The 25855-nt window shown below is 35.6% G+C and overlaps 1 protein-coding gene across 7 annotated transcripts in view; it reads right to left on the bottom strand.

The window, feature by feature from the left end:
- Nucleotides 1-22525, bottom strand: part of LOC123310195 (paired box protein Pax-6) — a 71353-nt gene extending 48828 nt beyond the window's left edge. For 3 of the 7 annotated variants that reach the window (XM_044893623.1, XM_044893626.1, XM_044893627.1), the window contains exons 1-4: nt 22236-22525; nt 12073-12221; nt 4191-4416; nt 3950-4145 (exon numbers count right to left, since the gene is read on the bottom strand). In XM_044893623.1, the coding sequence (XP_044749558.1) occupies nt 3950-4145; nt 4191-4416; nt 12073-12085 (435 nt within the window). In that variant the 5' untranslated portion in view covers nt 12086-12221; nt 22236-22525. Of the gene's footprint in view, nt 1-3949; nt 4146-4190; nt 4417-12072; nt 12222-14063; nt 14146-22235 lie in introns of those variants that run through there. The other 4 variants (XM_044893628.1, XM_044893629.1, XM_044893630.1 and 1 more) reach the window with 2 other exon arrangements.
- Between the last annotated feature and the right edge of the window lie 3330 nt (nt 22526-25855).

The raw sequence follows: 25855 nt of genomic DNA, 5'->3' as shown, positions 1-25855 counted from the left end.
TGAATAAACAGCACAACTGCGTTTTCGATTAATTATTGAAGCTCACGAAATTCCTGAAACCTCAGGTGGCTATGCTGTATTTGTATTGAGCGATTTCAAGGATCGCTCAGGATGGTAGTTGTTTTTCGAATCAAATTTCGTTTATCTTCTGAGCATTACAGAAGCAGAAGGCTTCTAAACTATTGAATATTGATTAGGGCCCGGTTGTACAGTTCAAATTCAAGCTCAACATTGAATCTAGTTTGACCTGTCAAAACTGACGTAGTACTCAAAATTAATATACTGATCACTTATCACACAGAATCACAATAATGAATTAACTGATAACCAAAATGCTGAACTTTGAGAACTGTAAACCAAAATTGAGATCATGTTGTACATTTGCCAACTGTGAAACACCAGCAATTGCAAACCCCTTGTCCCTGAAGGGTAGACTACCAGGCAATGCATCTTTTCTAAAACTCGATGGTATACCACTAAACTCATAGCATTTTTACTCCAGTTTTCGATGCGCATTCGCCATTTTGCGAATATGTTTCACGCTTGGAAAATATAGTTTCGCAGAAGAGAATGTGGCAGTATTTGAGAATTTCATGAAACTGAAACATGTACCTATACAAATATGGAACAAATTTTATGCCATATAAGAGGATATATTGAGAAATTCTTAGCCTACTATAAAACCAAACAAAATTTCAATGTTTTATTACAAAAACAAAACAGCTTTGGATAGCTTTCCGCGTCTTTCCTCTTCAATTTTTTTGCCGTAGAGTGGTCAGTAAAGTCGAATAGTAATCTCCGGTTATTGTTCTACCCTTATCCAAAAAATCAATCATGATTGCTCCATGGCAATCCCAAAAAACTGAAGCAAGAACTTTTCCAGCAGATTTTTGGACACGAAACTTCTTAGGTCTTGAAGAACCAGAGTGTCGCCATTCCATCGATTGCTGCTTTGTTTCTGGATCGTACAAATGTACCCAAGTCTCATCCATAGTATCAATTCGGTTTAAGAAGTCTATATAGTTTTCAAATGCGATGCTTCTACCCTTGCACGCTTTTGGTCAACATTCAAACATTTGGGGATCCATTTTGCAGCAATTTTTCTCATGTCTAAATTGACGTGAGCTATACGATGAACGTGTTCGTATGAAATATTCAGTGCTTCAGATATCCGTTTCAGCCCAATTCGGCCATCTGACAAAATTATGTCATGAACTGCATCGATATTTTCGGGGACTGACACAAAAACTGTCGCATACGAAAGACATTGATCACCAAGGGTATTAAGCATATCTTCGTAAATCTGCTTACCTCTTAACCCTTTTAAATACAGGTACTTGATGATGGCTCGATACTCCAATTTTTCGATTTTCACAATGTCGGTGGACATCTCCGTCCTTTTAATTTATTGCGTAACTCTGGTTTACTTTTTTGACCTCAAACTTAACACTGACACTTCTAATGAATTATTGTTCGTTGCTATGGTAACGCAAGAGTATTTTTTATGCATGGAACTGGTCTAGGCTAACTAGATGTCGATACATCCTCGTATCATGGAAACAATTTTTTCCGGAAGTATCAAAAATATTAACTTTTGTGAATTTTCGAAACATTCAACAAAATTGAAACATTGAATATCGAAACAAATAGTTTTATAATTATAGTGTAATAAAAGTCATCAATGGACAATTGCCATTTCTTGTTCAAAAAATTTGCATTTCCAGAATTCGATAACAGATTAGAATCATGCACAAGAAAAGGAGTCTATAACATAGAATTTCTTCGCTTATTTTTAGAATAATTGGGCTTCATATGATAACGAATGATTCAAAAACGATTCCCAGCTCTAGTTCATGAAAAATCTCCCCCAAAAAATCCCACATCCGTCCCTGGCTTCTTCATTCCGACAAAGTACTCGCAGTCATTCAGTCTGAGAGATTTATGCCTTGCGTCGGTAACCAGAAGGAGGGGACCAATTTTTCATCTATTATTCGGTCCTAGATTTTGCGCTATTTGTAAGTCTTTTGAACAGAACTAGCCGACCATTGTGCGCGCGTATTGTGATTTTAATAGCTATATTTCTGTTGATAGATGTAGTATGTTTGGTCGTACAGGCACTTCAGATCTTGTAGGGTCACTCGAAGAGGAATTCGCAAATTTGAAAGGTTATTCTGCTTTCATTCAGAGGAGGATGTTGGTCCTTCGGATTTTATTGGATCCATCAAACGCAAACAATGGATAAGTGAGTTTTGAATTCGATAATTTTCTAGATAAGCCTCTTATTTGGAGCTTCCGTTTTTACCCTCAACAATACATATACGAAAGGTCATTTGAGAATTGGTGGAGATTTTCTAGGAAAGCTTTGTATTACTACAAGAACTACGCCCTTTTATACTAAAAAAGCTGGAAGCTTGTTTATCAGAAAACAATCTATAACGATATCAATTTCGAATAACGTCGACTCCAGATCTGCAAATTTTTTTCTGTAAATGTACCACGACGTAAAGTAACCTAAATCGAAAATACAATCATCAAGAATTCGAAAAAACTATAGCGAACACCCGACAGATCAAAATTTCGAATCTATTGATGTGAAATTCCACAAAAAGGTGCTCATCTGGTTGGCTGTGAAGCCTATTGATTTGTATAAAACAAGATTTTCCGGAATTTCTGATCCTTATTCAGAAATCTTTCATCAGAAAGTTTTTGGAGAGATCCTATTTCATTTGATGGAGACATAACGCGTTTCTCAAGAAAAAAATTGTCGACGAAAAATCGTATTTTCAAGTTACAAATTCCTGATCATTCTAAAACAAGTCGTTTCTCTTCCATATAAATTGATCAACATCTTTATAAAATTCATCAAAGCCTGCCGTGAATCCTGCGAAGAAAAAGGCCACTCAACGCACAAAAATCGACATAGTGTAGTAAGTATAGTGGACAAACCATTCACAAATCCCTAAACAGGGCCAAGAAAAGAATTTGATGGGTCATTTCACACGTTCACAATGAACAGTGACCCTTGGAAACGACAAAGCACTATAATTTAGCTGTTCAAGTCCCAAAAGGCAAATGATGTGAATATTTTTGAATGGTCGGTACACGGGAAAGGTAGCGTGCAAAAGCCAAAAGAAATCAGGTAGGAAATCATTGTGATTCAGGAGAGTCAATATGCAATAAATCTTAGGAACAATCTTAGTGACAGCATGACAAGTGTTTGTGTTTTGTACGGCTTTCTTTGACTGGCCAGATGTTCGAGGAGTGTTGAGTCTATAACTTTATAGCATAATAGTCTCGAAAGTAGAGAAATAGGAATAGGCAGTGTTAAAAGTTTGTAGTCATGATAAGTTTCTTGGAAGGGCATTCAATTTTTATAAGGAGTGAAATTTTACTCTCGAAGAAGAAGTTTCTGATTCATATAGGGGTTATTTTTAGTCGGTATTCTTGAGAGGCATATTGGTCTACAAAAATAACAAATGTTTTTGACGAATAATAGTTTATAGGGTAAAATTACTGGGTACACCTGAATCATTCATAAAGCAATTTTCGAATAATCAGAATGCAGCAATAGAAAATCACTTCCAAGTTAACAAGTCAACAATTCCCCAAAAGCTATAGGAAATTTTGTCATATTTTTAGAGCTTTATCATATAATTTCTCTCGTAAGCTATACTGCAGACTAAAAAGAATGTGATTCCTAACATTTCTGAATTGGATTTTTCTACTGTTAGGATAGACTAGAAAAATTCCTAATATTGAAGTTATTTTTTCATTACTGAACCTTATTTTCAGTTGAACTCGAATCAGGAATCGACACAAATCACAGAAATGTTGTCGAATAGCCACTTTATCTTTTGGCAATAAATCGATGAAGCTTCCTTTGAATCAGGCTGCTAATCTTGCCACCACAAATTCAATAAACAACTGTTATAATAAAAAAGGTACTCACACTTGGGATATTGTCGTTATTGCAGACCCCTTCACTGAGCAGCCTATCCCTGATTTCCCACGCGAATATGGATGGGCATTCCCTCTTGAAGTCGGCAATCTTGTTGACCACAGGCTGCGTGGCAACCCTAGGTTTCGAGCCGCCAATAGCCCTAGGCTTTATGCTGCCAGTCTCATAGTACCTACCGACAAAAAAACTTTCATCAGCCAAAACATGGAGCCATTTTTTATGAGCATAATACCTTCCGAGGATCTTCGAGACGCAGCCATTCGAAACTTGCAGTATTCTGGATATGTCACAAGGTCTGGCGCCAGAGTGGGCTAATTCAACTATTTTCTGCCTGGTTGAGTCCGGTAGAGGTCTTCCATTTACGTAGACACCACCCAATTGGTTGATGCCACTATGACCTGCGGTTGAACATCCGAATATAGTGTTTTGGCTCATTGCGTGATGCATGAGGTCTTCTTCTGTAAGAAAATGGTCAAATTGCAATCATAATCGAATAATTATAGTTAGTGCGGTTAGGAATATTGCAAATAAGAGGTAATTCCTAATATGTATTTTTAATTAGTCATAATATAGATACGTTATCAAGAGCTTCAACAACAAGAGGGTGTTATCTGTGAAAATGCCTAGCCATTATTGAAAAAAAAGAATTAATCGGTCGTCTTTTAATGGGGGTCAGATCTGCTTGTCAAAAATATAACTAAGAAACCCCCTGTATAGTTAAATTTTCAGTTCATCAATATGACCATCTTCTGGAGGAAGAATCATTTTTGACTGTAAATTATTTTTGAATAAAGGGACATCGAATCATATTGACTTTTTAAAAAAACACATCACTATAAAATAAAACTCATAGAGACGAAATTACTTGATGATATCTACGGAAGTTCTTGAAGCAGTCACTACATTCAGTGCTTTCAGGTGGAGAAAATAACACTAACTTATTTTTCCCCAAAATTTCAAATATATATACCTACAGGCAATTAACTCTACCAGAATGGGAAACATATTTCTCGGTATTCTAGAAGGTGAAGACAAAACCCTTATCGGCAATTCATTCACAAATCTGAAATTCATTATAAATGACTTAATTCTTCGAGGAACCGAAAACACTTAATCCCTCCCCAGATGAATCTTAAGAATGATATCTTTTTGAAAGGTATTGAGACAGGTTGAATTACCTGGAATGCTTCGAACAAGTCACACAAATGATTTTGACAAATCCCGTTAATTTTCGTTTAGAAATTATTGTTATAACTTTACAGTATACAGGATTGCCCGAAATGAGGTTGACAAAATTTAGAAGTATAGGTACTCAAAATCTACGTCGAATAATAGGTCGACAACTTTAGTGATCCTTTATTCGGAAAAGCTCCGTTTTCAAGATACAGGCTGTTGAATTGATTTATCCGTTACAGTTAGATATTTCAATTTTTGCTAACTAATAAAAGAAAGTGGGTGAAAATTTGAACAATCCTGAGATTTTTCACCCTCTACGGAATGAAATACAATAAATGATCCAGGTCAAACCAGTGACGAGTAGTACCAGGGGGAGACCTAGGCAAAATGCCCCTTTTTGTTTTCATAGAACATTTTCGACATTTTGAATATTGAATCTTGAAGAAGATACATTTCAACACAGAAAAAAGAGAGTCAGAGGATGAACTGTTTTCGAGAAAAATTGGTTCTAAGAATGTAAAAAATGCAAGATGAAAACGACGATAAAACGTCAATAGACAAAGTGAATAAAACAATTACCACAGCTAATAAATAATTCTCTCAGCGTCAGAAGTTGTCCCCAGTCAAACATCAAAACACAAACAACAAAATGTTTTTCATTGTTTTTCATTCAACTTTTAGAAATTATACATTTCTTTAGGTTTTAGCTAGGTTAGTAATACACCTTCATAATGTTACCACTAATTATTCGATGTTTTTCGGATTTTTGAATTATTTTGTATCAAAGTGGAAACAACATGCAATTAATTGAAAAAGACCTTAGAAATATGTTGTCTTCATTGCGTTAGTATTCGAAATTCCCCAAAAAATATATTACATCGAATAAAATTCAATTTGAACCGCTAGTTAAAGTTTGTTTTTTAGCCTTTTCAATTTTATTTGGAAATTTTTCGAACATAGGTTACATTAAATTCACATTATATTATGTCATATGAAATTGATAAATGATAGAAATATACAAACTAAACTGATGGCGTAACATGATGTACGAGTATTCGAACCATAAAAACGAATTATAAATCGAATTCAATTCCAATATTTTTTATGGCTTACAATTTGATGAGTTACGAGGAAAATGTTTCGCACTGAAAATGAAATCAATCATAGACATCCATTTAATACGTATCGAATGGAGATTCACGAGAAACAATGTATGAATTCAATGGATTATAGTTGGAGTGGGAAATTATGAAAACTCGGTTCGAAAATTGGATGCTGAATCAATTATGTCGAAAAAATATCTGCAAAATGCAGATGTCTATTGCTACGATAAAAATATGGCAAATCTCTGCTTCCTAATAATAATAGTTGGGGAGCCCAAGAAGGAAATTCGGGATTTACTTGAGCATGTCAGATTAATATAAGAGGACATACCTTGGACCCTGCAGAGTACCAAAAATTAGACCTGTATATAGGGGGAATTGTCTAGGACACCCTGTCAGAATAGTAAAAAAAAAACATCATTGTACATACTCGAGTGTGTCAGATTAAGATACCTATATGTAGTTAATTACATATTGAAAATATTCTTTTAAACTGACAACTTAAGCTTGACGAAAAAGTGTGGCAGTTTCAGCAAGCCACAATAATAAAAATTGGCCATTAAGGTCACAAAAATCAGTTTTTTTTTAATTATCTCCTCTCCTGGGCTTCAAATTGTTTTCGCATTCATTATAAAAGTTGTAGGGCATAACATTTTCTACAAATTTTGTCCAAAGCAATTTGTTCTACGTTTGAACGTTTTCGAGATACATATATGGTGATGAATATACATTAGACTGAATTTTTACCATGACCTTGGCCCGAGCCTTGGCCTTTCGCATGTGTAGCTAAGCTCCTCGCCCTTATCACCCTCTAATTCGAAAACGGTTAAGAGTACGTAAAATTGGATCAGACAAAAGTTGCATAGAATTTCATTATCTAGAACTTTCATAATGAATACAGAAACGATTAGAGGTACAGGAAGGGAGATATTAAAAAAAAAGCCTTGTTATCATCTTCAAACTATCAGATTAAGAAAACCCACCGTGATTATTGTCAGATTAATGGGTCAACACGTCTGCAACAGAGATATTAACCATCTGTAGGAAAATCAGACATATAACGTATTTAAATCTGACACTCGTGAGTATTTACACCTGACGATTTTATTTTACATCTTTGAAAACCTGCGGATGCTTTCCCCACCGCTGAAATTGCTTACATCATAGAACCTTTTTTTCTTTCTACCATCTAATCTTCAAAATCCACTAGGTCTCCACGAAACTCGAGTAAAATCCCGATTTAGCATTGTGAATTGTGGCTCTGTGAAATGTCGGAATTTAACAAAATTCCAAAATGAAGCTCGGGCGTTTGTCATATTCTGTCTTTGAAGTTTTAAAATATTATGTGGCCCTTCTATGCCTCCGTAGATTTCCTCATAAGGAACTTTTACATATGTTATCATTGTCGAATTTTCCTCGCACCCTATGACACTATGCCGAAATTCCACCAGGTCCATTTCTACCAACTTAGTTGCGGCTCTAATCGCTGCTCAGTCGATCAGTACGAACATGGCGTCTTTTGTTGACTCCGCAGCCTGGGTTCAGGACGACGACGTCGAGCCAAATTGCATTAGCCTTAACATTACATGGCGAATTGAGGACGTACCCAGACGTGAAAGAGGCGGGGGTGTAGAGGGACGAGCCGAAGGAACTCTGTGAATAAGGAACACGGAGGAGCGGGTGGAGGTAAATTAATGAAATTCCGGGGTTGTTTGAAGCTTTATGGAGAGACGGGACTAATCACAGGACGAGAGGCATATGCGTCTCAAATATTCATCAGTCTTCAGTCATATGTCTATGGATTCTAGATTTAGGAGATCGTAAGGGTGGTGAAATGTGAAATCCACACTGTAGACAGGTGTCTTTGGAGGTTTAGTCATCTGTTATGTGGAAAGGTAGGGTGATTTAATCAGATTTGATTCTTCTGAAATATCCGCCAGAAAATGACCCTACAGGGTGAGTCTTTAACTCATGAAAATATTTTAACAGTAGATTCTTGAGGTCAAAAGAAACACTTTTTTCCTTTACCATTCTTTCCGAATCAGGCCGGTTTAAGAGATACAGGCTGTTGAAGAAAAACCATTGAAAAATTTTATTTTTAGTTCTTTCTCACAAACGGTTTTATCGAATGAAATGATTTTCGGAATATAGTTTTTCATTTATTTGATGAATCTTTTTCGAACACAAGATATCACCCAAGTCTTCCAGTTTTCTCATTATGACCATTACGTACCATAAAAATACCATGCAAAAATTCAAAGAATCCAACTCTTGAAATTAACTTAGACGCTATCTGATGAATATTTGAACGTTTTGTAAAATAAAAGTATTCTTCATATTTTCTCGTATAATGCGCCGTTTTCGAGTAATTTGGTGTACAAACTTTGAAAAGTATCAGTGAAATTTCAACAATTGGGTACTTTGACTGTTTAAAAAATTCACAGTGTAGTGTCACAGATTTAGCTTGTTATTCTGAAGGAAAATTGGTTTTTCCAGGGGTGGCACATCTCCTTATGAAAACTAGCTATATCTTTTTATCAGGGCCGAATCGGAAAAATGGTATAAGAAAAAAGTGTTTCTTTTGACTTCAAGAAACTAAATTGTTTAGCGTCTTTTCAGTTAGTTTAACAATTAATTCCTGTTGAGTTTGCCGTGACCTGAGCGTTTGAATTGACAGGAAAAATTAAGGAATTCAGGAGAGTAAAAGCGCGTTTTTTATGGCCCTTATACTTTCTAGTGTCCTATACATGTGTTTCACTTTATGCATGTGTAATTTTTTTTCTGGATACGTGTGATATTGGGTGTGGATATGTCATGAAACAGGGTTATTTACAAATCAAACGGCAACAGGGATCTCATTCCTTTATTTTGTTGTTATTTCATAGGGTGACTTGGGACAATGCCGAATAGATACAAGCGGCGCATTGGCAGCAGGAAATATGCCGATTTTCCACAGATATTATTATTTACGTTATTTCCACAAAGAAATCACCAAAGAAGGAAAGAAATCAAAGTTCCCTTGTTTTGTTTAGTTTTTTTATATTTGAGTTACAATATATTTACTTTCGCTGTAATAGGGATTTATCATTTAATTTCCTACCGAATTTCAACTATATAATCACAAATTCTAATTTTCCAAAACAATACACCGTCCAAAGTCACCTATTTCATTTGAGAGTTTAGAAATCAATAGATTTTAACTTGTGCCTAAGCCTACCAAATCGGTGGGTGACTTGGGACAAGTATATTTTATTTTCTTTCAAAATTTATATCCGAATACTGAAGCATGGTATATATCCTAATCAATAGTCTGAGTCATTAAGCATATTCGAACCTCTTTCTCACATGAAAATAGGTCACCGTTTTGAAAATATGACAAGTTGAATTCAACAATCGTCCCAAGTCACCCGAATCTACGTTAGTTATTCTGAAAGGAATTTTGTTTTTCTAGGGGTGAAACAGCTCATGATTGAAATTGAAATTGCTATATCATTTTATCAGGGTAAATGGTATAGGAAAAAAGTGTTTCTTTCGACCCCAAGGATCTACTGTTAAAATATTAGTACCCTGTGAATGTATTTTCATAGTCCCAGTGATGATGAAATTTCTTTTGACGAGAACCCCATCCGTTTCTCTCCAGAATCGATCGTCCAAAAATCTCACTGCTCCTCAATTAAAACCGCAAATTAGATCATCCGACAACACAATCCACCCCCCAATAAGTCCCATTGCGTCACTTGTGAGCCTTTTGAATTTGCCCCGACGGGCGAGGACCAAAAGAAACCAGAAAGGTTGCCGCGTTTCGCGTCACGTGGACCGCATTAGATCGGTGACTGAACGCGGCAGGCGCGGCTGTAGAAAACCTCGTAATTGATGCTTAATTAAAGGACCGGTCTATATGTATATGATATCGAGGAACACTTGATTAGAGTGGGCGCAATCGAGTTACAGCGTCATACGATTATATTAGACGTTTAGGGATCCTTTTGAAGTGGCTGATAATATCGGCGCAATCCTCAGACCACAACCGACTCGTTATATGCAGGGGTAGATATAGCATATAGATCAGCCCTCTACGGATTGGAGGCTGGAATTTTGAGGGAAGGCAACGCAACACTGCAATGACATGAAACCAATGCACCCAGTCATGAACTGAACTTAGCTAATGAAGCCTAGACTGTGGCTATTGGGAATTCCAAAGAAGCGATACGCTCCCTGGTGTAAATGTTTGTAAATAAAAGGTTAATAAACTTTTGTTTGTTTACATCGAGAATCGTAGAAAATTTTGGTTCAATAAGAGTTTTCATAAAAAATATATCTTTATCTGTTGGAAATATCTTCATCTATCTCATGACAATGGGGGAAGCTTAGTGAAGTTTTCATAATTTGAATCCTTTGAGCAAATCTTCGATTACGACTTTCTTGTGAAGATGTCAGTTTTTACTATTTTCCACGATGAAATGAACGTTTAGTCAATGTTTAAGGACATATGTATTTCGTCCTCATAGTACGGTAAAGTTTTTGTACATTTCAAATTGGTTACGAAGATTAGAATGTGAATTGACTAACCTAGATATATATGTAACCTAAAAATGAAAGAATTCACACAAAAAACAAATCTGTTTTCCTTAGAGAGGACTTTTTCCACTTAGTGAGTTGATAAACATATGAATTTCGATAACATTCACAAAAAATTCATTTAGAAAATCATTTCTGATTTCTAGTTTATCTTGGACAAGTTTTCTTCATCAATGTTGCAATTTTAGCCTTGTATATAATGGAGAAGGCAATATATCATAGTTGTGGCTTTCCAGATAATCAATTTCCTTCTATTATGATCGTGTAAAAAGCCAAAAGTTCCGATTGGAAAAAAATTGCTCTCTTTTATCAGCTGATTCAGAACATTATCGAAATTTGTTTCATAAATACTAATACTTCATGTCATTTATTGACCTAAAATTGATAATGATTAACACACTTGAATTCAGTTTCGACAACCAATCTTCAAAATTGAGAAAAAACAACAATAAACTGAGGAAAAAGGATTTATTCGACGAAAATCTCAAAATCCCTTTCAAAAAGGTCAATGACTTGACATTAACTTTTCAGTTCGAACTGTCATCACTATACCGCTCAAATCTACACTTGAAAAGGGAATACTCCTTCTGACAAAAATGATGTAGGTATTTCTTATGAAATAACTCTGAAACGTCACATTTTGAAATAACCATTTCAATCGTACTTAAAAATGAAATATAAAAATGGGTATTTGAAATTTAATGGGTTTTGTGTCCATTTCACATGCTGGCAACGTCGACTGAAATATGCGTTGATAATGAAGGACAACAAATACACTATCTTGATGAGATAGACAAAGATGGCTATCTATGAAGTCTGCGACGAACGAGGAAGGTCGTAAAATTTTATGGGATTTTTATGGCCGCTTGCTCTTGGGGCTCGCCAGTAAGTACGCGCCTTATGATGGCTGTTATTTTATAAACAAGCCATTGTTCTTTTATTTTCTAGTAGGCGCTGTTGCCAAATCGTAAACTAGAAACGAAGGGATTTAAATTTCAAAACCTCATATTTAAGAATGATTTTGAATAGTTTCCGCGGTGCATTTGAAAAATTCATGAATGAAACTCATAATTATTCAGTTCAAACTTGCATATGCTGTGATAACCCAAATTGAGGAGAATTCCCCATTGCATTTGGAGACAGTGGAAGTTCTAAAATAGTTGATTTTTATGTTTGGTGGATACGAATGTCCAGTATCTGCTGCTACTTTTCGAAATTAATCAGTGGCATGGAACTTTCGTGGATTTTTCGACTCACCTTTATGTGGCATCTTCCAAAGGGCCTCCGCACACGAAGATTCTCTTAGACTGAGCGTTTTGGCGGCCGTCAAGATAGGTGAAAACCCGCCCGGCGTCGGGACGGGCTCGGAAGTGGCTCCCAGAGTGCTTATTCGACCAGATCCCTATCTGAAATTCAAAGGAGAAGACACTGAGAAAACATACATACTTCAGCATAAAAAAAATTGAGGAGAAAAGGGGTAAACATTCATATTTTCTCAGATGTGGTTAGAGGGAACAGGAACATACGTCTTTTTCTGATTTCTTTTATACGGTACAGGGATGGAAAATAATATAACTAGTTGATGTTGCCAAAACGTGCACATTTTGAGTGATTGAAGAAGAAAAATTCAATAGGTACCGAACGAGTATTTGACTCGTAGAAATATTTTAACAGTAGATTGTTGAGTTCAAATGAAACACTTTTTTCCTTTGCCATTTTTTCCGAATCGGCTCGGTTTTAAAGATACAGGCTGTTAAAAAACTATTAAAAAAATGTTTATTTATTTGATGAAGCTTTCTGGAACAATTCAGGGCCGAATCGGAAAAAAATGGTAGAGGAAAAGAGTGTTTCTTTTGACCTCAAGAATCTACTGCTGAAATATTTGTACGAGTCAAAGACTCACCCTGTATACTGCACACAATACACAAAAAGAGAATGGAGAAGTATTGGTGCAAAGTCTAATTTGTTATCTAGAAAATTGTGGAAAATAAATTCCTTTTTTGTTTCCAATGGTTGGCTTTGCCCAATCATTAAATATCCTTGAAAACCACATATAAATAGTAAAACGGTGATTTGAATGGGTTGTAATTCCCCGATAGATGGCTGATGATATGGACAGTATAGAATGTGGAGGGTTTTATTTGCTGAGATACATTTATATCGACAAAAATATTAATATTAAATATTGACTTGTGATTTCTGCGCTTCATCATTATATATACATTACAACACAAATTGAAAAGCAATTTGAGAAAAAGATTAACTTGGTTTTTTCCTTGACATGACGCCACCTTAACTCGGTGAGAATTCACTAAAACCACCAACAATCCGTTGGCAACCTCAGCTGGAAGCCTTTACTCAAAGAATCTCGAATAATAACAGAAAATAAAGGAATAAGTGCCTGTTGTTACCGACCGATAATGACTTTCTCATTTGTTTTCACACAATGCCTAAAGGTACTCCACACAAAGTGGAGATTACAAATGAAATGATGAATTTATGGTGGGATTTTCGGTTAAGATCGAATCTTTCAGAAGGCAGTAGCTTTAAAACCCCATCCACAAAACGGTGAGTAATTTTCGTTGATACTCCTCGAGGGGTGTTTCAGGTGCTGTCAGAAAAATGTTAAGCAGCGATTAGCTGATCTCATCAAGGCCTCTTTCTTTTTCAATTGTCTAGTGCCATTATACGCATTATACGAGAAAATACGAAGAATATTTTGCAAAACGTTCAAATAGTCATTAGATATCGTCCAACTTAATTTCAAGAGTTGGGTTCTATGAATTTTTGGTATTTTTATGGTAGGTACATAATGTCCATAATGAGAAAACTGGAAGACGTAAGTGATATCTTGTGTTCTAAAAAGATTCATCAAATAAATGAAAATCTATATTCCGAAACTAATTTCATTCGATAAAACCGTTTGGGAACTAAAAATAACATTTTCTTGTGGTTTTTCAACAGCCTGTATCTTTTAAATCGAGCCGATCCGGAAAAAATGGTAAAGGAAAAAATTGTTTCTCTTAATTTCGAGAATCTACCGTTAAAATATTTGTACGAGTCAAAAACTCGCCCTGTATAAAATTCGATTGTGAAGTGCCAATTTCCAACGTCGAATGAATTCAGTAAATCAGAGAGAGAAAGAGTTTTTTTGTTATAAATATGGGTCGATTATTTGATCTCTTTTAATTTAAAAAAATGTAATGGCTATCCTTGCGGTGTACCTATATCAAGTAACACATGCTTACCAAATATCCAATTCTTATTCTTTATCGTTAAAAAATATTCGACAAACACCAACTATATAATTCGAAAATGAAGGAATCTGATTCACCCAATGAAATCATTCAGACGGTTTGAAAATGAAATGTCAATAGTTATAATATTCATCTTTTTTTCTTCAAACAAAAAGTCAAATAAAAATACATAAGACGAGCAGCATTGTATCGATAGAGATAAGCGAGGATATTTATTAATTTGCTGTTTTTTGGGGAACAAGTTCTGTTGAAAAATGCCCTAGATACTTCTGAAATTCATGCAGGATTGAAATTTCAATGAGGATTGGCTTTGGCTACGTATGTAGATAGGACAAAAACACAAAATGAAATTCTTCATTTATTCAGAGAAGTATTCAGATTGACTGTCAATGTCTCGAAGTAACATAAATTTCCAAGCTAATTTTCACTCTATACGATGATACCCTCCTCAGTTATTTTCATTTAACTTTTTTTTTGACAAGAAATGATAAAAAATGCCTCCTGACATACCATTTTCAAACTCCAGGAATTATTTCATTGAGTTCAATCAGTTTTCTTCATTTTCGAATCGGTTGATGATCGTAAAATATCATTTCAAAGACAAGTATTAAGAATTTGATATATGGTACGCATGTGTAACTTCATATAACCTGTGAGAAGAGTCATGAAAAAAATCAGGAATAACTTTTTAAGGAAAATTTCATGGAGGTGTTTCAAGATTAATTATTTTGCGTTTCACTTATCTTGCACATACTAAATTTTGATTTGAAGCTTGGCCAACCACACTTCACCGGATGTATTCAGTGTGGACGCGAATTTAAACGTACCTACTTTTTGGTTGTTAATTTGTGAATTTCTGACGCTTTCAGCATTTCACAACCCTTAATTGTGGCCAGCTTCAAACTCCAAGAGTTTTGGCCCCACAGAAAGAGTTTCCATAGAATGCGAAGTGGCAAATCAAGTAACAATGGTCGGCAGAGATTCCCACCGAAATACCCGGTGGCACATGAACAATCAAGCTGAAAGATTATCAATCTCAAGCTCCTCAGGACCGAAAAAAAATTCAATAACTATATGCCCCCTCATTATCCGAGAATACGATCTGGGAGGTATCGAACATCTCCCCGTACCTCAATTGATACAAAACAATATTTCCATTCCTTCGGACCTTTGTTCCCGCTGACCTCATCCGCGTTACTCGGCATCAATTGCAATCAGCGGCGCTGCCAACATCACACAGAGAAAATTTGTCTTCATTTGCAGAGCTCGAAACCGGATCTCCCGCAGAGAACAATGGTTGCTGCCTGTCAGAATATCATACATCATCCGTGATTTCTCTCTGGTCTTTTTGGTGCTCGGTGGTCTTGTACCGAGTTCGGTGGCTACCGCTCGCTGCGTTTCTGTTTGTTCGGTTGGTATTTTGACAGGGAATAATTTAGTCGTCAATAAGGCGTAGAATGTCAATAAGGCTCGAGGATTGGTTCATTATTTGGCGGACCTAATGAAGATTACGCCACCTGGATCAATCTATGATGAGGCCAATGGAGGATGAGGTAAATGACGAATTGTCTTAACTAAACTCTCAAATTGTCATGCACTACCGCAAAGTAACAGAGTCGATACAAGATATCACTGAAAGGATGTCTTGTCTTGTCTTTCCATAGATCTACATCTCTGCCAGAGTGAGATTAACAATCATAGAACGCCCTAATGCCAGCACTATACCTACTGAAGCTAATATAAAAATATAATTCACTTTATTATGAAGAAAAATTACACAAATGGGCAATATCTTTAGTTTCACGAATCATCAGAAGAAATCACAGAATTCACTTGACTCAGTTAACTGCACGACCAACGCCGATCTATAACTCATCAAGGCAGCATCCCAAATATAATGGTCGGATGACTTTTCAAATATTTCTTTCATTGAGAGTGAACCATTCACGCTCTATTTTGCGTTATTCTGTTAATGAAATGAGAAAACAAAGGACGCTTCAGTCCACCTAAACTAGGTCTAGTCTAGACCAGGTACGTAGATTTGATTTGTGAATATAGACAGGAAGAAGTAAGCCAGGGGATCCACCTTTACCGATCTGTCAAAAAACACCATGAAATTATGAAATTAATATCATAAATATCCAGGCCAAAATCTATAGGTACCCATCCAAGTCTGTGATCGATGATAACCTCACTTTTGTCGGTTATGTCAAAGTGACATGGGTTTGTTTACATCTGCGTTTTGCAAACGTCAAAATTCTCGCGCTGTTTTTAGTCTTCTCCAATCTGGCTCCAGAGTTCAGAGTTTTACCTTAGATGTTTCGTTTCTTCGACGTTAGTTTGCTCTTTTCGCAGCCGGTGGGACACAGCCATTTGGTCTTGTAGACAGATTTCCGAAACCTCTGAATCAGCTGTTTTTTTCCCTCTTGCCCTTCCCACTCGAGGCTTACGAAATTAGAATACCGAAAAGCAGAGAGGACAACTTAGATCTGTAAATCGTACAGTGTATGGTACATCAAAAATTAAACCGATTCAACACAAATTTCAGAAGAGCAAAAAATGGAATTCTAACTTCTATTTTATACTTCTACCCAAGCAAGAATCTTCGGACGTCCGACATCAAAAAAAAAAAAAATACGAAAACGAAATCGAATGTACCTACTCGTAGATGTATTCACTCTATAGTAAGTGTTGCTTTTGAACAATATCAGAGGGAAAATAGTTTGGCGCGTCTGAAATCAGAATTTTCACTAAAAATTGTGTGCAAAGAAAGGCGGCGTTATGATAAGATTCATACGGGGTGCATCTTTAGCCATTACAAATATTTTAACAGTAGATTTTTGAGGTCAAAAGAAACACTTTTTACTCATACCATTTTTCGCGATTCGGTCCTGATAAAAAGATATAGCAAGTTTAAATTTTCTTGGGTGCCACCCCTGGAAAAACAAAATAACTTTCAGAATAACTAACTAAATCTGTGACACTACATATCTGTGGATCTTTTGAAAAGGGAAAGAGTTGCATTCGGCCAAAGTAACCAATTTTTATATTTCACATATACTTTTCAATTTTTGAACATCAAATTACTCAAAAACAATTAATATTATAACATTAATACGAATATCAATGAAAAATACGTTCAAATATTCATAAGATAGCGTCAACTTAGTTTTAAGAGTTGGGTTTTTTGAATTTTTGGTACTTATTTTTATGATACGTCATGGTCATAATGAGAAAACTGGAAGACGTGGGTGATATCTTGTATTCGAAAAAGATTCATCAAATGAATGAAAATCTATACTCATTTCATTCGATAAAACCCTTTGTGAAATAGAACTAAAAATAAATTTTTTTATGGCTTTTCAACAAACAGCCTGTATCTCTTAAACCGAGCCAGTTCGGAAAAAATGGCAAAGGAAAAAAGTGTTTCTCGAGAATCTACTGTTAAATTTTTTGTACTAGTCAAAGACTCACCCTGTATATTTGTGCACGGTTCCGACTACCTGACTTTAATGAAGTCTACAGAAGATAACATTGTGTAACACGAGTAGGATAAAATTACTAGTGTCTAACACAATTACCCTCATTCAAAACATAGGTACTCTCTGCTACTATTTCACAACATGATTCCGAGGAATATTAGAATGATATTTAACGTGGGTTGAGCAATAATGATTAAAAGATCATTCATTCTATTCACAAGGCGATCTATAAGAATCAATTTATTTGTAATGTTGTTACTGAATTGTTGGATGAACAATTCAAACTCATCTATCTGAATTGTTGAAAGGGGAAATATACAGGGTTTCCCACGGTGGGTGGCCTATTAGACGTTTATGGACCATAAGATTATTCTGAAAATTTGGGTACTTCCAAATGGACAACCTATTTATTATGGCGTTTTTCGCTTCTCTATCCCCGTCTGAGTATTTTTGTCTAGTACTTCCCTATATCCCTATTCCTGATACTGTCGGAAATATTAACGGTTTTCCACAAAAAAGACAAAAACATGGAACTAATGAAAGAAAAAAGACAAACTTCTGGAATCAAAAAAACCCAAGGTGTTAACTTGAGATGGATTCAGGAAAATGGATTTTGTGAAATGTCTTTGGAAATAACGATCTTTGGCTCAAAATCAGTCTAACATTAAGACCAACCCCATTTCCAAAAGCCCAAAGTGGTTTTGCTAGCTTTAGTATTTTTTTATGCACTATCTGTGAAACGTCACATTTTGAAGAAACCATTTCAAGCGTTTCCCAAACAAAATTATTTTAAGTACTTGAAAATGAACTTAAATGGGTATTTAAAATTTAAAGCGTTTCGTTTCTATTGCACAAGTGGGCAACACCGACTGAAATATGCGCTGATAATAAAGGACAACAAATACACTATCTGGATGAGATAGACAAAGATGGCTGTCTATGAAGTCTGCGACGAACGAGGAAGGTCGTAAAATTTTATGGGATTTTTATGGCCGGTTGCTGTTGAGGCTCGCCAGTGAGTACGCGCCTTGATGATGACTGTAAATCAACAGCTGTTATATAATAAACAAGCCCTTGTTCTTTTTATTTTCTAGCAGGCGTTGTTGTCAAATCGTAAAATAGAAACGAAGCGATTTAAATTTTAAAACCTGATATTTGAAGAATGATTTTGAATAGTTACCGCGGTGCATTTGAAAAATTCATTAATGAAACTCATAATTATTCGGATTAAACTTGCATATGCTGTGATAACCCAAATTGAGGAGAATCCCCCATTGGAAGCGATGTATCCTATAATATGTATGTTTAATGAGAAATAAATTCTGTTGGTATACATTCCACATATGATTAAAGACTCCCTATATCTGAATTAAGAGCGACACACAAACCAACTGCATAAGATCTCAATAACCTTTGTGACCTCAAAGGGATAGTCTGAAGGATTGAGGGGTACGAAGAAAGCCGCATAACGACTTGCTTCTTTGACGCACGCCGTCCCCGATTCCTTTCAAAAAACCACCACTCGAAACTCGGCTCGTATATCCTCGGCCACGCAAACCGCGGGCGCAAAAGTCAAACGAAATAAAGCAGAAGAAAAAAATCGGCAAACTTGACGAGACCGCACACGTTTGTAACGTTTCCCTCAATGCGAACTTTGAGAATTCCACGAAAACGTTCAGGGCCCTCAATGCCCCTTTGAGCTTCCTCTCCGGCACAATTATGCGGGACCATACGACATGATTAAAGTTAAAATCCCTATAAAAATGTGTATTCATGTTTCACGACGATTTCAGCGATTTTAATTATGGAGTCAAGTGCCGCCTTGATGTGTACGACGATTATTACGCGGCCCTTCAGAGGCTTAAGGGTTGCGGGAGAGGGTGGGCGCCGGCCTTAAGCCGATGGTTACTGCGAGGGTCGAAATTACGCTTTCTGCTAACTTAAATGGTGAATCCAATGAATCTTTTCAGACTTTTCACGGGGACCTAAAGCCGGTTAACTTCAAACCTTTCGAGGGCATCGACTTTGATCGTTTTTAGGGGATCTGCCTAAGCGAATCAATGGATAAATTATTTATATTCCAGAAAATCAATGTCTCTAGTTTCAACTCACTAGTTTTTGAGCTAAAAAGGCTGGCAGTTGGGACTTGATTCCTCGATGAAAATCATTAGGCATACAGCCCCTAAAAGGTGTTAACGAACTAACGTGTTGACAGTTGTAGAAGCTGAAGGCATAATTTTTTGAACCCCTTGTCTTCATTGTCAAGATTGAAAATAACAACCCCATCTCAATTTTCTGGAGTAATTTTTTTCTGTGGAAAAAATACTCTAAATATTCATTTCTTATAAGTCAGTTAAAAGACCGGTTGCACCGAGATCGATAAAATTTCGAGATTTATTACTAGAAGAGCTGCTCCTTCAGAATATTTATCACATTTTCACTTACGGTTAGCTACTTTTATTGAGAGATAAACGACTCGAAAACTGACCTTCGAAAAATCCTGAATAAGATGGGTTCAGTTAAAAATTCCTCAAGACCTTACGGTTATACTGAGCTCGATGAAATTTCTAGATTGAGAAATATTTTTTTCGGATATCGAAAAATGATTTTATATTCCCCCTTCAGATAAGTATAACTTTCAAAGTAGTATTCCTTCTAACATATCATATTGTAAAGATCTCTTCTTTATATCAACCAACACTTTACAGAATTTCACATAAAAAATTATACTCCCCCAAAATAACTCATGGAACCACTACTGGCATTACACCAACAGTTGGCAGAACAATAACCTAAAATTTTTTCATTTTTTTCTGGAAGGAATAATCTAGTAGGTTATTATTTTTCATTATTATTATTTCAAATTCCTCTATAGAGACAGAAAATTTGCGTCTAAACAACATTTTGAGATGTGAAATGACGACTAAAATGAACTGGACTTGATGAGTCAATGAAAATGTTTGAGATCGATGATTTTTCTAAATAAAAAAATTGAATTACATGAAGATATTTATTAACATGGTACTAATAATTATTAATAGAGTCAATAATACTATTATTCTCTGGATGGCATCGAAAAATTTATTAATTCATTAACTGATATAACGAACATTTTCATTGCCCTTTCGTTCAGATTAAAAGCCATATTATTCTTATTTTCCAAGGCTAGGAATCGATCATATCATTATAATATTTTTTGAATATACAAGTAAATTTCCAAAAATTGGCGAGCTATTTCCAATCAGCAATTCGGACAATGCTGAAAGTAAACTAGCGAAAAAATTAACATCAATTCAAATTGCAGGTCCTAACTTGAAATGAATTTTCAACTATACTAGTGATTATATACTTATTGATGGGTAAAATTTTGTTTTTTATAATACTTCATGTTACCGCGACGGATGTTGGTTATCCAAAATCATTTTATATTTCTTCTTTGTTTCTTATGTTGGTTATGCAGAATTATTCTATACTACTTATTTCTTCTTTGTTTGTAACTTGAAAACATTGTGAAAATGAGATAGCCTGGCATGAATGCGATTATACGAATTATTTGAGAAAATTTGTGACAACTCCAATTCTAATTAAAACATTTTGAATAAATGGTAGGTTTGCTATAGCATCTTCTATAAACTTCGATAAACTTTGTTTTTTCATCATTTCCTCAATGATTCATAAAATTTATTTTTTGTATACTCATTTGAATTACATTTTTTGGCAACTTTCCTCCCAGTCAAAAACAAATATCAACAAATTGCGAACAACATTATAGTGTCGTTGTACTAGTTTGATCAGGCTGATTCTGTAATTGATTCAGCAATGCAGATAAAATCTGTATTTTCGAGATTTTATCATAGAATTCACTTCAAAGAGAATAACAATAACTTGTTGTCACTCATAAAAGGAAAATTCGAGAAAAAACTGCTGGGTCCTGTGCATTTCAAGCTAATAAATAGTTAATACCTAGTTCGCTTCTCTAATACATTTTGAATAGTAGGTAATTCGCCATACAGAATTTCTGGAGAAAAACAAAATTGCCCAGATATAAAATGATGAAAATTGTATTTATTCCCACTGTATGAATTAATCTCCCCCGAAACGAAAATAAAATCACAAATCATTCTTATATTTTGAAATGGAGGAAGTCCAGTGGCATCGGCACATTCTACTTCAATCAACTCAACAACAAAAATTAGTGAATTTGGAAAAAAGCCAATATCTCTGAGGAATGAATTATAATGAAAAGAGTAAAAGAAAAACTTAATGAAATGTTGAAATACATATAATGAAATAAAACAACATAATTAAAAAAATGAAAGGTATAGATATTAACATATCAGATCTAGACCTTCTGGCGACTCTATGCTGCATATGGAGTTTTCAAAGACCAAATTCATTATTTACAATATTTCACCTTGTTTGTGTGTAGATGATGCAGAATTTTTTCGGCATTTGTTTTCTATGTCTTTCACAATTCAGTATGATTCAATGTCAGATGATATGGAAAGTGTATGTACACAATTTCTTACTGAATTCACTATTTTTCTCATGGATTCTTGAACTTGTTTGTAACGAAGATGAGGCATGACAGTTAATGGACGGTTTGCGAAATTAGTTTACTGAAGCTGCATATGGTCCGCCGAGCTGCAGTCAGCCAAACTAAAAAAAATTATGAACCTACCTCAAGCACGTCTTCACAATCGTCAACCCTTAATTTTCCAAATGCCAGAATATCCCGGAAGTCACTGAACTCTCGCTCCACTGGACGATCGCAACGCGCACGGTAGTCCAATAATTGCAAATCGTCTTTTTAACGAACACCTGATTGCGTCTCCAATTATCCGTTAAAAACGCCTCAACGCACCGTTAAACACGCGAGTGTTGCCCACGCTTATCAACGCAAATTTATCTAAGTTGCCTTAGCGGGAGCGTTCGCTAGACTGGTTTACGCCACGAATAGGCCAAGTCCAAATGTTGTCACTGGATTCCCTCGCTAGGCTGACTCCGCTGACTCTCGCTACGAGCCACGGGGGAGGAGATAGGGGTTGCTCCGCCCAGAATTTATGCGTTTAAGAGGGGATTACCGGAAATATAGAGGATATTTTTATAGGGGTTTCTGGAATCTTGAGCCTGTGCGTTTGTAGGTTAATATTGTTGTACATGCGGATTGATAGATAGTTGGAGTTTGACAGAAAGATGAGAAACTCAAAAACTGTCTATTTTAGACGAGCCTGCAAATTGATAGCCGAGGCTAGCAAACTGGCGAGACAACGATCACTACATACCTTTATGAATGTCAGTCAGTAGTCAGTACTCTACTATGGTAGAGTACTGACAACGATCACTACATAGGTACCTTTATGAATGTCAGTCAGTAGTCAGTACTCTTCCATAGTAGAGTACTCCACTATGGAAGAGTACTGACTACTGACCTGTAGAGGACAGTACCCATACTGTCCTCGGCTACGTTGACGTAGTTGCCAATTCCTTCAGAAGGAATTGGCATTCCATTATTATGGACACTAATATTCCAATGACGTTGTACTCAATCATAAAACCTAACATACTTCCTAAAGAATTGATTGGACAACATCAAATGACAGTTGTTAACACGAGCAATTATATTTGTTGAATCGTGGATTCACGAAAATGGCCGATCTCCTGTACCGTGCCGTATATCATAGCGACGACAGCGGACAAAATGAATTTGCGAACGAATAGTGTCTGCGGACGAAAAACACTTGCCTTCAAGAATGGACGTTACGTTCGGAAATTAGTACTTAAAATGTAATTTTTTGTTCAGGTCGACGAAAAAATTGTTTTATGAGGCTCTTAGGGTTAGGAATATGTAATAGGTACTTGACTAATTGACTTTGGAATAGTGACATGGTCGAAATATATTGCAATATTTTTTTAATATACCTAATATTCAGCTTTGATATGACTCGGCCTTTAAGACCACTCCAGAACAAAATGAGAAAAAAATGGTTTCATGCATTAAAGACACAATTTTTGATATATCTGTGTATAAGAAGAAAAAAAAGATCATAATGGAATTATTGGTTGAAGTATTGAAAACATGCTGAAAACAAAGATACAGTTTTTGTCTAGTACCTACAAATATTTTAACAGTAGATTCAGAAGAAACATTTTTTTTCTACACCATTTTTTCTGATTCGGACCTGATAAAAAGATATAGCCATTTTAATAAGTTTTCATAATGCGCGCTATACCACCCCTGAGGAAATTTAATTTCCTTCAGAATAACAAGCTGAATCTATGACTCTACACATCTGTGAATTTCTAAACAGAGTTGCATTCAAAGTAGGTACTTAATTTTTCGAATTCCACAGATATTTTTTATTTTTGAACATTTTTGAACAAAACATTCAAATATTCATTAAATAGCGTCCAACTTAGTTTCAAGAATTGGGTTTTTTGAATTTTTGGTACGTAATGGTCATAATGAGAAAACTGGAAGATGTGGTTGATATCTTGTGTTCGAAAAAGATTAATCAAATAAATGAAATACATACTATATTCTGAAATTCATTTCACTTGATAAAACCGTTTTTGCACTAAAAAGAACAAAAAATAATGGTTTTTCAACAGCCTGTATCTTTTAAAATGAGCTGATTCCAATCAGCTGTTAAAATATTTCTACGAGTCAAACACTCACCCTGTATAGTGCTTCACATTATCTTGAGTTATAGGCATTACTGAGTGTTTTTCAGACCCCGTAAAAAAACCTTCAATTGTTCAACGTCAGCTTCTAGATCCTAATTAATTTAATTGTATTAAATACTCCTACTAATTTTCATCGAGGAATCCAGTCCTAAAGTCTCTCGTATTCATTATATAACAGACGCTCTGCATTTAAATTATAATATGTCGTAAAAAACTGTCTATTGAAAATACTAATCAAAGTTTTTACATACATATTTCTATATTTTATTCATTTATGTCTTTTTTTCTTCCTTTGTTTCATTCATTCATTTTATTCATTCTTTTAGTTATTAGGTGTATTTAATTTAGTGTTTTTTCTGGCGGTATTGAAAGAATACTCATGTTAATTACTTTAATACATAGGAATTCTAAAAAATTATGATTTTTGCTCAGTTATTGAAGCTTAAATTGGGTGTTTATGTATTTAAGAATTACGCATGTTCTCAAATGTCCGGAATGAAAGCGATTCTCAAAGCCTCTCATAACCCGACACAACATATATAGAAGCATATAGTTCATTATCATCATATTATCAATGAAAACAATATGCCAACTTGACCGAACTAGTTGTTGAGTTTTTTTATTGGGAGCATAATTAGAGACACGATACATATTCTGAATCAGAAAAAAAAAATTTGGACTAGAATATGTAAAACAATGAATTGATTGTTCTCAAAATGAGCAGTAGGTGCTGATTTGCTACCTTGACGTCATGCCACTGCTAAAAGCAATAGACCATAGATATCAGTATTCAATTTTTGATAACATGACGTTATCCATTCTTGCCCTGCTAGTTGAACGCATTGAACTATTCTTTTAGAGTTCAATGGTTGAACGAAACGATAAAATGGCAAATTTCTCTAATAACCCTTTCAGTTTCCTGTCACTCAGCCTACATTTCTTGCTGCATAACTATAACAAAATGCCCGTGGTGAAATGAATTGCCACGTGCAACAAGCTACCTTTACAAGCATGAAACACGCTTCCAGAATGGCGTGAACCTCGAGTGCGAACGAAATTAACCGCCAACCCCAAAGAAAACCGTCAGTGCATCCTGAATTATAACATAGCCGTAGCAAACCACTAATTCATCCGCCTCCTTAATTATATTATACCCCAAGGTGAACGCACACCTATTCACTCGGTAGTAAATGACCCATTTACCGCCAAATCGAGCTTCCTAACTCGCACATCTGATGCGTCAAACAAAAATCCTATCCGGAGAAAATCTTTACCTTTACCCCTCAATGAAAGTAGGCGTAGCACCAGTTCACGCCGGAAATTACTCTCACTTCAGTGGTCCCGCGTATTCGGCTCCGGGATTGGAGCCCAACGTCCGCCATTGTCTGGCGGGACGCTCGACACATGCGTGTTTCATCACCGCATCCGGCTTTGGAAGTCATTGAAGGTCGGAAGTCCTTCCAGGAAGCATCCACGGCCTACGCTACAGTTTGGGATATCTGGAGGGCATATTTTGCTTTTGCTATGTTTTAGATTTCATGTTTTCTGGTTGTGCGTGTTGTGAGGGAAATTAGGAGGTTGTAAAATCGTCAGGTACGTTCGTCAGATGGTGCG

The sequence above is a fragment of the Coccinella septempunctata genome, chromosome 3 (assembly GCF_907165205.1).
Source record: "Coccinella septempunctata chromosome 3, icCocSept1.1, whole genome shotgun sequence".
Taxonomy (NCBI): domain Eukaryota; kingdom Metazoa; phylum Arthropoda; class Insecta; order Coleoptera; family Coccinellidae; genus Coccinella; species Coccinella septempunctata.
The sequence above is the reverse complement of the archived record's forward strand: the minus strand, read 5'-3'. Positions and strand labels throughout refer to the sequence as shown.